Source organism: Lycorma delicatula, chromosome 13 (genome assembly GCF_047948215.1).
Source record: "Lycorma delicatula isolate Av1 chromosome 13, ASM4794821v1, whole genome shotgun sequence".
In the NCBI taxonomy this organism is placed as follows: Eukaryota; Metazoa; Arthropoda; class Insecta; order Hemiptera; family Fulgoridae; genus Lycorma; species Lycorma delicatula.
Genome location: NC_134467.1, coordinates 15,348,535 through 15,366,003, shown reverse-complemented (window position 1 = coordinate 15,366,003; position 17,469 = coordinate 15,348,535). Strand labels below are relative to the sequence as shown.

Genomic DNA, 17,469 nt, shown 5'->3' with positions numbered 1-17,469 from the left:
TATTATTTTTATTTTACATTTAAAAAAGTAGAAATGGTGTCTTATACCTTTATGTAGTTAATATATTTTTTGGTGAATACTAATCTCATGTCCAGTCATTTGTGAAAGAAAAACAGTAAGTCTGAAGAAAATTATGATTTATTTTGCAAAAAACATATTTTATGAAAAAATATCATTCATAAAAGAAAATATTAGTACAACACAACTTCCTGATTGTATTGTCCTAGAGACAAATATAGTGTCCGATAAAAAATGATTGTACAATATTATTAACATTGTTACAAAAAAAAGAAAAAGGTAACTTAAAGACTATTATTGTTATAAAATTATTTTGATTATATGAAAAATGTGTGATCATTTCTTCAGTAGTAATACTGTACAAAAAAAAATTCAAAATTAACAATAAAAAATTATTAAATAATAGAAAATCTACAACATATTCAAATAAAATTTATTAATAAAACTAATATTCTAAACTAAATATTTCATTAAAACTAATTATTTCCTGTAATCTTCATCGCTTTCTTTGTCAGGGAAATCATTTACTTCACTAGGGACATACGGCGCATCCTAGGAAATGACAAGAATGCACTAGACCAGATATTCTTACTTCTAAAAAGAATTAATATACTTAATAAGATCTAACCCACTAAAACTTTGATATTGTTTTGTTATTCATGTTTCATGTATTATCGTAATTGTTACGTTTATTTAATACTCCAATTTTATCTCTATTATTATCTTAGTTTTCTTCACAGTTTTAACCTATTTTACTGATATTTTATTATCTGAGAAGAAGCTTCTTGTAATTAATTGGATCCAGGTAATGACAACGCAAATGCATTTTTCACTCCCCCAAAAAAATAAAATTTACTTCACTTTATGTATGTTGCAATAAAAGAGATGACACTCTGATGGTAAATACTTAAATGAGGTCTTTGTATTTTATCAGTGATATCGGTTTTGGATCAACTCTAATGACATCAAGTACATCTGGAAACTTGATGTCATTTTTTCCCAAATTAACTGAAATAAATCCTTTCTCAACATCAGTTTCATGTTTATAAAAAATTCACCAATATTATCTTGCTGAAATTTAATGTGAATAAATTCTGACAGGAAGATTGGGTGCTTATTAAACCGGTCATACCTTACCATACAGTGATTTAAAATTCTTGCAATCATGTAATTTCATATTGCAGACATATTCCTTTCTTGAACAATGGCAAACCAGCTGTTATCAATCCCTAGGTGTCAATATCTGAAAGTAATTATTGATTTTCTTCTTGTTCTGTTCTATCAGCACATGGACAATGTCTGCTCCATAAGTGTATAGCCTTTTAATAAGAATTTATGACCAATACACTTTATCAGTGGATATCTGTGTAAAATGTGGAAAAAACACATGAAAATAGATAAATTTTTATTCTGGCCATAACAATTGTCTAGGCCTAATACCATTTCTTCAATTTCTGAATCGGGAATGTTTTGTTCAGCGACTTTAGAATGGAAGAAGCTATTTCATTTTCACTACATCCTGCATTAGTTTCATCTCAGATCATACAGAATGAAGTCGACCACTGGAATCATAAATTGTGAAATTAAACATCTACAAATTCATGCAGTAGAAACTTTCAGTGTTTGTTAACAGTGGCGTTGGTACTTGTTTTTTTAAATCAGTTTTAGGCAATTTTACCGTTTGGCTGTTCTTTGCATCTTGAGTATCTTTACTTTTTTATCCATACCACTTCCATGAAACCTTAAGGTGCAACTCATAATTACTTTGAATAGATTTTTTACCATCTGAAGTTAATTCACCCTGTAATTTTGCTACATATGAATCACACAGTTGTCTGTTTTGCAACTTTTTCATTACCTATTTTATTTTCAGCACAGAATTCTTGATACAATGAACACAATTTCTCTAAATCTAAACGGGACTTAAAAACTGTTTCTTAATTTTCAAGAGTGAATAGTGGCTCTCATATTTTGGGATAACATTTGTGTCAGATGTATGCCATCCTCTATTTTCTACAATCTCTCCAAATTCTTGTTTTTTAATTGTGTTAACTACAACTGCATTAGATATAAGTAATGTGTTTATAAACGTCACTACTTCACTCACCCTTATTTTTATATCATTTATGTTAAATTATAATGAAAAGAATTTTCTTTTAGTTACATATCATCCGTATCTCTACATCATTCTTTTGGTCTTACTTCAATGCAGGACACAATGTCTTTTTAAACTGTGACCCTTTCCTGAATCCCAGAAGTCTTAAAAAGTTCATTCCATTATAATTCAGTAATTTTTTGGTAAATTAAATTTACACATACATGGAGGCTTAATTTCTTAATAATGTATTTTAGTAGAAAATTTTGATGGAAAGATGATAAAACATAATTTTCTTCAGACTTACTGCTTTTCTTTCACAAATGACTGGACATGAGATTAGTATTCATTAAAAAACAATATTAAGTACATAGAGCTATAAGACGTCCATTTTTTCATATAAAATAAAAATTAATAAATATATAATAGTATCTACTAAAGTAGACCTAAATAAGGTATGTTGGTAGAAAAAGTTATGATGGAAGGATAGTGATGAGCCAAGGAAATAAGAAAAAACGAATTTCAAAACTTTTAACTGCTCTATTGTAAAATTGTAAAAATGGAGATGGTGTACTTTACCTCCGGGCTACAGATATATGGGTACTTTTTCATTTTATGCCAGCCGAAATTTTTTACCTTTTTTCTCGTCTAAAAATTATTTTTTTCAACATAATAATTATTTTTGAGTAATTTTGAGTTGAATTGGGCAACAATTTTTGTTTGAGTTAAGCTAGTAAAAGATTTTGCTCAGAATTCAGCTACCCCGGTGAAATCAGATCATACTGAAATTTTTAGCATGTTAATTAAGGGGCAGAATTAATGATTTATTATGCTTTTGAAAATTTGATTTAAAAAAAGAAAAAATAGAAATTACACAATAATTGTTAAATAAAAATCACTTAGATAATATTTTGTTTATTAATGACAGAAACAAAACAACAATGCGCAATAATGTTCTGTTGGTGTTTAAATCATTCTGTTTGGTACATTAAGTATATCTGTAATGTGAACTGTACAGTCATCAGCAAAGGTTTTCTGTGAATTCTAGTTTGAACGTTATTTTCGTTTAAATGATGAACCAATCACATTCAAACTAAAATACTTTGCCACTGAAGTAATACCGTACTTATGTCCAACAGAGGAATACACTGATATGGTATTCATCTTGGGTGTGTAAAATAGTAATTTTACAGCTACTGCAGTAGAATATGAAATAAGTTTTCAGAATCGCAGGATTCAAGATCCCAAAACAATTAGCATGACTTGTAGCAACCTTTGAGCAGGTTCACTACCTAATATTTGTACCAGCTACGGATGATTTGTCCAACCAATGCTGGTATTGATGAAAATATTATGACAGTTCAGCGCAGTCCAGGCATCGGTACAAAACATCCTTCTAAGCAGATTGCAGTTTCTCATTCGAAGGGGTAGAGTACACTTAAACAAAAATGTTTTCCCCTTATCATAAACAGCCAATTTAAAATCTACAAACAGGAGATTGTCAGCTTCACTTAAGAGTTCTGCAACTGGTAGAATACAAACCAACTCTACAAGTACGTTTTGTTTACAGTCAAGAATTTCACTCAAGATGGCATCAACAACTTATGATATGAGCAAACAGGGCAGAAGTAAAGCTTCGTGAAATGGTGAAAAGCAATTTTCAACACTGATTTAGCATCAATGTACAGTGCAACCTTCTTCACAACAGCTGTTTGGACTGTTTATATTACCTTGCTGCTTCAATGCTGAGGTATACTAGCACTTTCTTCAGGAAGAATTGCGGAAGCTGCTTTAGTTTGTCTAGTGCTGAGACACAAAGTATACCTCCAGCATCATGGCTCACCTCACTGCTTCTACTGTGCCGTTTCCACTCAGTTAAATCATCATTTCTCTGAGAAATGAATCGGTCGTTGAGATCCACATTCCTGGCCACAAGATAACCTCCTAACACCTTTAGATTTTTTCGGCTGGAGATAGATGTAAAATATTCTATATAAAACAAAAATACATTCTTGAGAGGAATAATATATCTGCATTATGGATGAGGCTCAGCAACTTAAGGACAGCACTGAAGAATTAAAAAGTTTAATAAAATCAATACAAAAGCATGCCAAAGAATGTGTAGAAATGGCAGGCTCATTTTTGAACATTTATTATAAACTGGTACATACAATGCACCTAGATATAGTAGTCCGTTTCTAAATAAAATTCAAATTTGTCTAACTTTTCTTTGTTTTATTTAACTTATTCAAAATAAAATTTTTTACAAGTTTTGCTTAAAAGTTTTACAAGTTCATTACCCATTCAACAAAATTAGTTCGTCAAACATAAAAAAAAAAAAATGGTTCTCATTCTAGATTTCTCAGAAGATACTGCAAATATGGTTCTGGAACATATTTTATTTAATTTTTGAGGTCAAAAACCATAAGAAATCAGTAATCCTGTCTCTTAATTAACATTCTTAAAGTTTCAGTAATACTTCATTTCAACGGGATAGCTGAAATCCGAGTGAAATTTGTAAATAGCCTAACACACAAATGAAGCATTTTAAAACAAATTTTATATGAACTTTTTCCATTATTGTCATGAGTAGAAATAGGTTATAAAAACTGTGGGAGAAGTTTGTGATACGCTTTATATAAGAGTTAACAAATGAATTGTATGCAATACCAAATTTTATTTTTAATTTCTATTTTATTCCAAATTTATTTTTTATTTTACTGAAACACATTTTTTTTTTTAATTTTGCGTATTACCCATAAACATTAGAATGATTAGTCCAATATAAATAATAATCCTTTTCAAATTATACTTTCCAATTATCTAGATTTGACCTTGCAAAGGTCCATCTGGATAACTGGTGTTGCAATGTATGAAAAATCTAACACCCTTACCACTTCACTTTCAACTTTTAAATTTTCTGATTTAACTAAGGTGGTCTCTTCAATTGCTAAAGGATCTTCTGGAATATCACCATTAATAATATCAAGCGGTTCCTCCTTCAGTCGTACTAAATCTACTTGCTGTAACAAAACAAAAAATGAATGCTATAAAGTAAATATGTTCATTATTTTTTGTATAACTTATATTAGAAAGATAAATTTTATTTCCAATTCACTTAACACATACATTAACAGTGCAGTCATGGTTAAATTATTATTATTATTATTATTAGGTAACTTTAATGTGCCATTTTTTGTATGGGAAAACCATGAAAATTTTTCTTTTGCTAAGTGCTATCATCCAAATTTAAAAATCCTGCTACTCACCTTAGAGATTTTTCTATAAACTGGCATCTTTTACAATCAAATAATTTGTTAAACTGTTGCGATAATTTTCTTTGGTTTTTTAGAACCTTACTGACATCAATGTTAATATTGTTTACGACAAAATTATTTAATACTGTGATAAATATCATTTATCTTTGCATAACGTTACCTAAGATTTTGAATTCTAATCTTATATCTAATAAATGCAGATTAGATTATAAAAATATAAATTTTGTAAGATTCAACATTTACTAAATAAGAATATGATTCTAAATAATAGTTATTTATTATAATTATTCATTTTTATTTATTTTTTTTTTATATCAACACATACGCTTGAAGCTTATGCATGAAAGATAGAAAATGAATATTGTAGTGCATGAAAAATGCCATCCAAGGTATTAAAAATACGATTTAATATTGATGATGACACAGAAATTTTTGCTGAGGAATTACAGCTATGCATTAATAATTTTGGTATAAATAATAATCTTATCAATACAAGATGGATAAGATCTACTAACCCACTGGGTTGGTCTAGTAGTTAAAGCGTCTTCCCAAATCAGCTGATTTGGAAGTCAAGAGTTACAGCGTTCAAGTCCTAGTAAAGCCAGTTATTTTTACACGGATTTGAATACTAAATCGTGGATACCAGTGTTCTTTGGTGGTTGGGTTTCAATTAACCACACATCTCAGGTATGGTCGAACTGAGAATGTACAAGACTACACTTCATTCACACTCATACATATATCATCCTCATTCATCCTCTGAAGTATTATCTAAACGGTAGTTACCGGAGGCTAAACAGGAAAAAGAAAAGAAAGAAAGGATAAGATCTACTACTTTTGTCGTTTTTATTAGCAAGTTTAAAAAAATCTTTGGGATCATTAGATAAACATTCCTTAACTTTTAACAGTATAATTTAATAATAAATCTTCACGACTAAGAGTATTACATACAATTTACTCTTAAATAATTCTTAATAATTCAATCTATTTTTTTTTTAAGCTCATTGAACTTTAACTGTGATAATAATTACTACAGAAACATGTTTCTCTAGTGAACTTATTAATTTTAATGGTTTTTAACTAAGTTCTTCAATTGTTACTTAAATAATGGTGTTTTTCCTAGTGGTGACATTCAAATACCAATAATTATTGTCCTACCAGCAAATGCAAGTTTTTTCCAAACTCTAAAATAAATTAGGTTTTATGAAAATTACACCTTACCTAAAGAAATTTATAGTTCTGAACATGGTTTTTTGGAAGGTAAATCTACGCAAATGAACTCACGTGTATATATAGAAGATGCTATTCATGCACTAAATGATGGTTTTTATCTTGATGCAAATTATACTAACTTTCAATGTTTGATGTAGTTATTATTATTTCAACAAGTTTTTCCAGCTTACTATCAAATCTTGATGCATGGGTGCATAAGCCAATCCACTGCTAGTAGCTTGCCAGCCCTGTAGCAGAAAATGTAAATGTACCAGTAAACATGTAATCCTGAACAGATGCAGGTCGACCACTCCTGAGACATGTGGTTAACTGAAACCCTACCACCAAAGAACACTGGTATCAAAAGTGTCTAGTATTCAAATCCATATAAAGTAACTGCATTTACAAGTACTAAAACCTTAGAAGTCTCAACATCAAAAATTAGCTGATTTTCCGATGACAAGTTGAACCACTACATAACTGGGCAGGTTATATCAAATTACATCACACTGACATAGTTAATAATAAATTACTAATTGCACACTTGCTACGTGCCTTTTTAAGTTAGATCTGGAGAAAGACAAGGCAAGCATTTGGGATCTCCAATTTTCTGAATTCCCAATTTGTGCTTTATATAAAACGTTTTAAGCGTATTACAAATCTAGTTGATATTCAGTTACTTCAAATTGACTTAAATGGTATTTCTTGTAACCTAAAAAAATTGTTTTCATATTCAATTTGGAAGGTTTGCAAATGATAATATAATTATTTAATGAAAGATAATGCAATACAAAAAGTATCTTCAATTAAAAACTTAGGTATATATTTTGATAGCACGTAATCCTTCAATGAATAGATCTGTTATACTGTATCTAAGGCACGAAAATTTTATTAGACTCTACAAATTTTAGAAATAACTCTTCAGAACTTTAGCTTATACTTTTATGAATCCAGTACTAAATTATGGCTCTGTTGTCTGGCAACGTTTTACTGACTAGGAATTAAAATTAGAAATACCACATACAATCTTTCTTAGATATGCTGCCTACAAAATCCGTGATGCTATGCACTTTTCTGGTCATAATTTTATTCATATTTTAAATTTGTTAAAAATACAAAGTACTGAATCATCTCCGATGAGGACAAATTTAATATTTGTGTAAAAAATTTTCAGTAATTATTTTGCATATCTCATCTATTGCAACCTTTTGACTTTCATAAATCAACTAAATTTGTTTAGGCATAATTTTCAACATTTTTATATCTTTATAGATGATTCTCAAAGGAGATCACCTATTACTAGGCTATCTTTACTATGTAAAGTGACTTAAGGTGGTTAACACCTAACACCTGGTTAACACTGGTTAAGGTGGTTTACACTTAACACCTTTTTCTTTCTTTTCTTTTTTCCTGTTTAGCCTCCGGTAACTACCGTTTAGATAATACTTCAGAGGATGAATGAGGATGATATGTATTAGTGTAAATGAAGTGTAGTCTTGTACATTCTCAGTTCGACCATACCTGAGATGTGTGGTTAATTGAAACCCAACCACCAAAGAACACCGGTATCCTCGATCTAGTATTCAGGTCCGTGTAAAAATAGCTGGCTTTACTAGGACTTGAACGCTGGAACTCTCGACTTCCAAATCAGCTGATTTGGGAAGACACATTCACCAGTAGACCAATCCAGTGGGTACTTAACACTTTATGAAGAGCTATTTTCTAACTTATGAATAATAATTTTATCTATTAATGTTTTTTTTAAAGATTTAGTATTCACGGGTTTCAAGCCTGTTTATTTGAAATAAATAAATAAGGTTTAAAATTTACCACACTTACCAAAATTTTAAAACCTACCAAATACCAATCAACCAGCCTATACTTTAGGATAAAAATGGAAAATTAGGCCTTAACGACAAAGAAATTGCAAAATTATAGTAAGTACTATGAAAGATTATTAAACTATCAAGAACCTGAGGTAAGATTTGAATTCCAAAATCCATCAACATGAAATGAAAAATTCATACCACCTAATCAAATAAAAATAAACAAAATCATCCGGCAATTAAACAAGGTAGCAAATGATGGCTTGATTGCAGAAGAAGTACGGAAAAAAATCATGAAAACACCCAACAAAAAACTGAAAAACTTAGAAGAGATATGGAAAACTGAAAAAAAAAAAACTCGACATAACTGGAAAAATGCATTAATACACCCACTACACAAATAAAAAGATAGAACAAAATAAATAACTACAAAGGGATTTTCCTCTTACATATGATATACAACATCCTTTCAAAAGCAATTTGAAATAGAATCAAATTAATCGTAGACTCTAACAAGTAGGAGAATACCAAGGATTCAGAAAAGCAAAATCATGTGCAGAACAAATCTTAAATCAATAATTAGGGGAAAAATGACGGCATAAAAATAGGTATTAGTCTTTGTAGATTTCAAAAAGACATACAGTCAATCAATAGAACTTCTTCATTCAACATCATAGAAGAATTCGGTGAAGATCCCAAAACAATTCAAATTACTATAAATTGTGTAGAAAATAAGACTAAAACATATTTTCAAAAAGGCAGAATTCATGACCAACAAGTCTAGAGATTTCCCAAAAAACAAAATATGGAAAACTCAATAAAGTAAACAAATATAAATAAATGGGAGAAATAATTCAAATTAATGGTTTAGATAAAGAAACATGAATGAGAAAAACAAAATTTGCCTACAAATTAAGGAACAGTATTTTCAAAAAATGAATATCTCAGTAGATGTTAAAATCAGACACTAAAATATGGTAATCTAATTAGATTGTTTGCATCAGACGCATCTTAGTTAAAAATGACAAAAAAAAATTAATACAAAACAGAAAGTAAAAACTTGAGAAAGATCTAGGACCAATAAAAATACAAAAAAATAAATACAAATTAAGAAATAATAAAGATATTTAAACGTACAATGAAATTGAGAAAATGTCAGATTACATCAAAAAATGAAGAGCCAAATCTATTTTCAAGCTCAAAAAACAGACTTACAGGTTTTGTGAGCCTGAAAAAAGTGATTTCACCACAAATACAGCAAAGAGAACGGAAATCAATAGATTTCTGTATTTCTAAATGAAATGAAATATTTGAAGGAGATAGTACAATATTTAACAATGTTCAGAAAATGAATAAAAGATTTCAGGGATTTCAAAGAGAAGGAGAAAAATAAAACTACGACAGTTGGTCAAAACAGAGAAGGCAAAAACAAAGCAAAATAATCAAGGATTGTTGGAAAACTAAGAAATAAAACAAACAGAAAAAAGAGAAATGAATCCAAAATACTGCTTCATGGTACTCAGATGGCCAAACATACATAAAAAAAATTTTAAATAACTTACATGCTCAGATGATGTATGTGATATATCAGTTTCAGTCATGTGATTTGGTAAAAAAATGCATATCATTTCCCCTACATTATCTAGTTCATTCTCCAATTTAATATTTTTACTATGAGACAGAGATTCATTAATAAAAGAATTATTTGCAGGCTCATTCATATTATCTGTAAAAAAACAAAATATGACAAACAGAAATTAAAATAAATATCCTTAATCTATATAAATAATACAGTTCATAAACACATATCTTGTAATTCCTTAATGATTAGTCTTGGTTACATGTTTTATGGTGACTTGAATGACGTTATATTTGATATCGATGCAAGCTTTCTTAATGAGAAAGATAAGAACAGAACAAGTGAATATTAAAACACTGATTACCACATGTGACTCACATTAAATCTGTCTGTGAGGCCATATGACATGCCATCAGCACACAGATTCTTCGAATCGGAGGCCATGTGAATTACATATGACTCAGATGCATATCTCTACAAGAAGACTTCATGAAACTCATAGAGCTAACAACAGAATTTTTTTTCTTGTAAAGTATAGTCAAGACTCGCAGTTAGCTTTACAAACCACAGCTTTCCATAAATTCTATGTTGGCAGCAATGATGAGATGATGAATCCAGCTGTTTACATATGTTTGAAATAAAGAATGCAGTTATGTTAACTAAAATTTTTAATATCTTATCCCACTATTATAAGCTTGAATTTCATTTTTATGATGGATCAAGTGTCACTAACAATTAGCAAATTACAATAACTTGTACAACCTAGACCAATTAGCTAATGAACCTCTCTATGGTAAATAAAGGTGATTCCAAATTGCATAGCAATGTCTAAGGAGACGATTCTATATTCAAAAATAAAAACACATGTTTATATAAACATAGGTCAGAAAACAGTTTGTTAACGAGTTTAGGCTCAATAAACATTTAGTCCTGCTTTCTGCTCCCTGTCTAAAATTAAACCGTACTAAAATTCTTGGGATAAAAATTGGCTAAATCAATTTTTGATCTAAGAAATTGAATAAGTAGTCCCTAGACCTGTATCTTACTTAAGCCAAGAAAAATTATTCAAAACAAGAAAATGTTTTAGAAAACACACATTTTTAGACTTTGAATCAAATAAATTTGTTAATTTACCAATAAATAAATAAAAATTTCTTATTAACTTTGTAGAGAATTTACTCCAGAGAAAATTTATGTAAATAATGTCTATTAAAATTAAACACAAATTTGCTAAGTTAAACTTTAATAAAAAACAAAACACACAAACCGTATCAGAAATGTGATACAATTTCCATAAATGTTTGAACAACATAATGTAATGAAAACATTAGAAAACTTATCAACAAAAAAGAAATGAATAACGAATACATTTCAAAAAATAAATTACATTCTTTTTGATTTTTTCTACAAATTATTGAATATCAAAATGGTTACTTGATAAATCTGCAAACATTTCTTCAAGGCAGTTGCTCAATGTGGCTGTCACTCTGTTCAAAGCATAGTTCAGCTTAGTAAATCCATGCTAGTCGTGCACATCAAACAGAATCATTATTATTCCTAATAGTAGCTCCAGCTTCTATTATACAATGTGTCAATCCTTTTTGTGTGCAATAAGAGCAGAATAGATTAACGACTTTAACCAATGCTAAAGGAAAACGTTCACTGGTATGAAATTGCAGTGGCCATTTTCGACCCATCAATACCAAATGTGTTACTTAAATGATTCATCACATCACGACACCAACGAGCAGGTGTGCCATCACTGAAAAACCACCTCTGCATTCTATCTGAAAGTGGGATATCTTCCAAGAATTCCAACAGATTTGTTTGCAAAAATGCAAGCACCGCTCTCCATTGAGCTTTGACAGTAGGATAAAAGGGCCTATGAGATTATCACCAAGAAGTCCACACAACATACCAAATGAAATAGTGCAATGAAATGACTTGTGCCAGTATCATGGGAATAACCCACCAGTTTGGTCTATTGGTGAACTCATCGCAGATCAGTTGATTTCAAAGTCAAGAGTTCCAGGTTCAAATCCTAGTAAAGGCGGTTACTTTTATATGGATTTTAATACTAGATCGTGGATATCAGTGCTCTTTTGGTGGTTAAGTTTCAATTAACCACAAATTTCGGGAATGGTCTACTGGAGATTGTACAAGACAACATTTCAGTTACATTGATACATATCATTTTCATTCATCCTCTAAAGCAATATGTTACAGTGTTTCCAGAGACTAAACAAAAAAAGAAAGTCTCATGAGAATTTTCTTCTGCCCAAGTGTGAAAGTTTCAATAATTCACAATGCCATTCATCAGTAATTAATTACTTAATAAATCGGGATGATGTACACATTTTCTAATTAACAAACAACAAAATCAGGGGTAATTACTCTTGTACACATGTTATATGGAATGCATATAATTGTTGCTCCTGTAACACTCACTCACTGCGCACTTGACTGCAAAACATGAATGCAATGTGACAACCTTAAGGACTTGACGTGGGAGATACTTATATCGCATTCAATACTGTTTCTTCAGCATTGGCATCTTTCACAAAATTTTCACAATCAGCACAGATTCAATGTGGTTTAGGCACATCTATTTCTTGAACTCACCTCATCAAAGCTTCAAATGCTTTACCATCCAGTACAATTCAATCTGGATAATTTTCCCCACATTTGCACGCAGCACTGAATCCAGTTTTATTTAACATCGATTAACCATCAACAATCTAAATGAAAACAATTTTGTGGTATCACCCACTGCAGATTAACATATCCATCAACAATCCAAATGAAAACAATTTTGTGGTTTCACCCACTGCAAATTACTGAACAATAACAGCAGAAACACAGGTGAAATGAATATTGACCTACACACACCTATATTACACAGGTACATTGACCTATATTACACAGGTGAAATGCTAGACACACAGCTTAATTGTCGATCAGCTGTTATTGTGAATCTATGAAAAAATACACATTTTTAATATGTTTAGTATTAATAAATTTAGTTTCATAATTTCTGGCATTTGTATATTAATTGTTGCGTTTAAAATCATATCACTTTTCTGATCCAGTTTGTGAATTTTCCTTATTAAGGTGACCTTCTCAAATTAATAATTTAATAATAGTTCAATTTTAATAATGTTATTTACATTAATTTTCTCAGAAGTAAATTTTCTACAAAGTTAAATCAAAATTTTCATTTGTTTAATAGTAAATTAACAATGCTATTTTATTCCAAATCTAAAAAAGTGTATTTTCTGACAAAACATTTCTGTGTTTTACCCTGTTTTTCATAAAACTAAGTAAGATAGAGGTCTGGGATCACTTTTATTCTATTTCTGAGATAGAAAAAATAAGGAAACACACAATTTACACCTTGATTTGAATCTCAAGAATTTTGGTATGGTTTAATTTCACAGAAAGTGCAGAAAGCAGTGACAAATGTTTCGCGAGCCAAACTCACCAATGAACCATTTTCTGACTTATTTCCACGTACCTAAAATACATAAATTTATTTTAATTTTTTTTTAAAGTTTTATACAAAAAAAATCTGTTTGTTGTCTATTTATTATCCTTTAATAATAATAACCCATTCTTCTTCCAGGAGGCAACTGTAAACGGTATTAATTATCTGGACATGCTGCAAAAGTTTCTGATTCTTCAGTTAAAATGATAATGACAAAGATTGTTACTTTTAATTGAGGCATCACATCACCACCACATAGACGTCAGAGATTTTCTTGATATTCAATGCTCAGGTCTGTGGATTGGTCATGAAAGTCCAATTGCATGGCCACTTCGCTCCCCAAATTTGTCCCTGCTAAATTTTTTCTTGTGGGATTTCATTAACGATCAGGTTTATGTACTGCTTTTGCATGCTCATCTTGAGCTAAGACTCTGAATTAATGCAGCAGCTACAGAAGTAATGTCCGACTTGCTAGCTAGTCTGGAATGAGATCAACTTCAGGTTGCATTACAAATGGAGGTCATATTGAACAAAAGTGAATGTTAGGTTACAAACTTGATGTGTTTTGCTATGAAATGAAATCTCGACCAAATCTGTAAGTTTTCTCAATAAATTTTTATGTACTTTTAAAGTTGTGAAGCCTTTTTTTAATCATCTGGTTATTGGTTAGTTGTGAGGATATTTTTGTTCCTTTGTTGAAAGCCAAATAAATAGTTTTTTTGTAACTCATCTTCGTTTATTATTATGAGTTTTACCAAACATGGTTGCAGAGCAGACAGTTTTCAGTTATTGAAACGTTAGATGGATAATAGATATATGGGTTTTTCTTTATATTGCCAGAAATGCGAGATTAAGTGATGTGGTATTTTGTTTTTTTTTCCTACTTCTAGTTCGCAATCTATGAACTATTTTATTTCAATGATGTTGGAAAAAAAACAAATTTGAAAACTTATAAGCATATTATTGTGCAGATGTGTTTGGAATGAGATAATCTTTTTAAAGTTGTTAAAGTAATCTTTGTAAATCAGAAGAAACTGGTGAATGGAACAAAGAAAATGGAGAGGCTAAGAAAAGAACTATTCTTTCTTTAGACAGAATTTTCTTTTAAGAGTAGCTAGTTGCATCACTGCCCACAAAGTACAGTTGAGAATAAAACAAATCTGACATTCATCTTACCAAAAATGATGAAGTTCAAATAAAAATGACACCCTTGGGCAAAAAATATGGATGAGTGTGATATGTGTGTAGAGCTTTCACAAAAATTGCATCAAAATTTTGAACACATTTACATCACATGGCATGACTTATCAGTAGAAGATAAGACATTGTCTAAATTGCAGGAACAACCTTTAAACTATGAATTCAGGTTACAATGCTTTGAGGTACCAGTTGGAGCCATGGCTATGTTATTTAAACTCAAGGTTGATTTTCAAACCAAGAAGAGTGCTTCTACATCTAATTCTAGAAAGGGGAGTCATGCTAAGGCTAATCACAATGACAAATGTTTTTCTTGTGGAACATTAAGTAATTTCTATTAAAACTATTAAGTGGGGGTTATTTGTTGTAAATGTAAGTTAAAGGGCCTTAAATAAAATGAATGTCCATCTATTAATAAAAACTGTGCTATAGTTGAATCTGGCTTTGATCTCTAATTTCCAATGGTGAACATTACGGGGAGATGGTTGGAAACTTAAATCGTTTAGATTCAGGTACATCAGGCAAAGTTTTGCCTTCAATGCCTGTATGCATCTACAGCACACAGGCAACCACTAAAGGTCAATTTTAATTTGGTAAAAATATTTTCAGATATTTGAAATGTAATCCTGAAGATGGAATTGGAAATAATAAAACAACCAGTGGACAATTTGTGACATGTAACGATGCCGATTATGTTGGTGACAGTCACTCACTCGAAGATCAAGTGACTGTCACAATGTATCACAACAGTTTATTGTAACCGATCTCCGTTTAACTTAAGCTAATAAGAAAGATTAACATATGTAGAAGTTACCATCAAGCGGATCTTTCCCGTTAATTTTAACATAATTGAAAGCTTCAACAGTCTATTACAAAATTGTAACCTATTAACTGCTTTTTTATTATTAAAATCGTAAAATAACGGATAAGAAAATAACTATTATAATTTACAATTCTATTATAGTTAGAAAAATAATAACAGTAAACTATAATAATAATCTCTAATAGTATAACAATTTTAGTCAAAATATAAGTTAGAATATTCCTATTTACAAACAACAAATAATAATAAAAATTTGCCCAAAATATATGATGAAATATTTCAATACACTTTGCTTAAATAAACGATTTTAAAACGAATTAATTGAATTTTACATCCCATGATGAGGCTCACACAACCGTGTTTTAGATAAGAAAAGAAAATCAAACTTAAATTCCATTAATTTATATTAAAAGAGTATAAATTACTTACTTTGTCAGAAATACAAATAAGAACCCAACGAATAAACAACACTGAAATTAAAATATAGACTTTTCCGTAACAACCTGTCAGACAGACGCGAAGCTGTTGATCAATGATGCCAACACAAGCAGTTTTATACATCAATACATATGATATCTCGTTAATGTTAAAAAAACAATATATATATATACACACATACATATGCTATTGCACAACATATTTAATAAATAACGTTGCATACACTTTATTTAGAAGCGATTCTTGCTTATTAATTTATGCAAAAAATAAATTGAGCTGGCAAATAATAATAATGATGTTTTTGTTGAGCATAAAAGAAATACAAGACAAAAAGAATGTAGTTAAAATAACATTTACGTTAACAAATTAAACAACCAGTAATCATTCTAATTTTTTTCCCCCTACTTCCCTGGGCCGGACATACCATAAAGTAAAGCTCAGCCCATGGGAGTGTCCTTCACACTCAAACGAGCCACCAGTTCGGCTCGCCGGTTGGATTTTTTGTGATCAATGTTGCCTCAAATCGTCTTGTAAGGGTTATCCAGGCCCGACTATCTCGCAAGAGATCTGTCTCAATAGGCTTTTGAGAATCGGTGCAGGAATCCCATCAGATCCAGGAGTGCGTTTGTCACCCAGTCTACCAATTGCCCAGGTCACCTCAACCATCGTGAATCTGCGTGCTTCAAAGTTCTGTGGTCTGTCTATGTGTTGTTTCCGACAGGAAAAAAGTTCTTGACCTCTCTTATTGCATTCTCCTACGTAAGTACGGGCAAGCGTCTTCTTAGATTATTCGTTACTATACGATTCGCCTGCCCCCAGGGATCATGATCCAGGTCCGCACACAAGTTCAACCCCTTCCTGCGTTTCCCTGTCTTGATTTCATAGTTGAGTATCTTTCTGCTCTCCTTGTAACGGTCTATTCAAATGAGGCATTCTTTCCCGCCTAATCTTGTGAGGCGCTGCATCGTCCGTCTGTTACTCTGCATATCCTGGCAAAACTGAGCAATCCGCGGTGTCCACCAGTAAGTCGACCTGTATGCTCCCCGTCCAACTGGGATCTTGCCTTATAGTGGCCTACAGGGCCTCAGGAGTTAACTGAATTCCATCATTGACAGCTCTGGCCACGTGCCTGGATACTGATTTGACTTGTCTATAAGTCAGCCAAGTCAGTTGGATTTTTATAAACTAACAACTCTAAAAGGCCTAGTGTAGCTGAATAGATTATCTCCCAAATAGATTTTATCATCTACACATTTAATTTCTTTATTTCCTAATGTGCTCGTATCTATATTTTGATGATATTTGACACCATATACATGATCCAAATATACATGAATCAACTGAAGGTTTAAGGAAAATATTTTTATCGCAACAATTTAGTAGTCATTCACAGTCAAATTTGAATGAAATTAATGAATCTAAAGATCTTTATATCATGTATAAGGTAATGAAAAAAGTGTCTAATGATCATAGTTTACATGATGTTCAGTTTACACACAGTGTTTATCCAAATCAAGAT

The 17,469-nt window shown here is 30.7% G+C and overlaps 1 protein-coding gene across 1 annotated transcript in view; it reads right to left on the bottom strand.

The window, feature by feature from the left end:
* LOC142334016 (uncharacterized) overlaps nt 1–16,018 on the bottom strand; it is a 38,627-nt gene extending 22,609 nt beyond the window's left edge. Inside the window, exons 1-3 of the mRNA XM_075381683.1 lie at nt 15,942–16,018; nt 9,992–10,155; nt 5,008–5,136 (exon numbers count right to left, since the gene is read on the bottom strand). Of these exons, the coding sequence (XP_075237798.1) occupies nt 5,008–5,136; nt 9,992–10,150 (288 nt within the window). The 5' untranslated portion in view covers nt 10,151–10,155; nt 15,942–16,018. The remainder of the gene's footprint in view (nt 1–5,007; nt 5,137–9,991; nt 10,156–15,941) is intronic.
* Between the last annotated feature and the right edge of the window lie 1,451 nt (nt 16,019–17,469).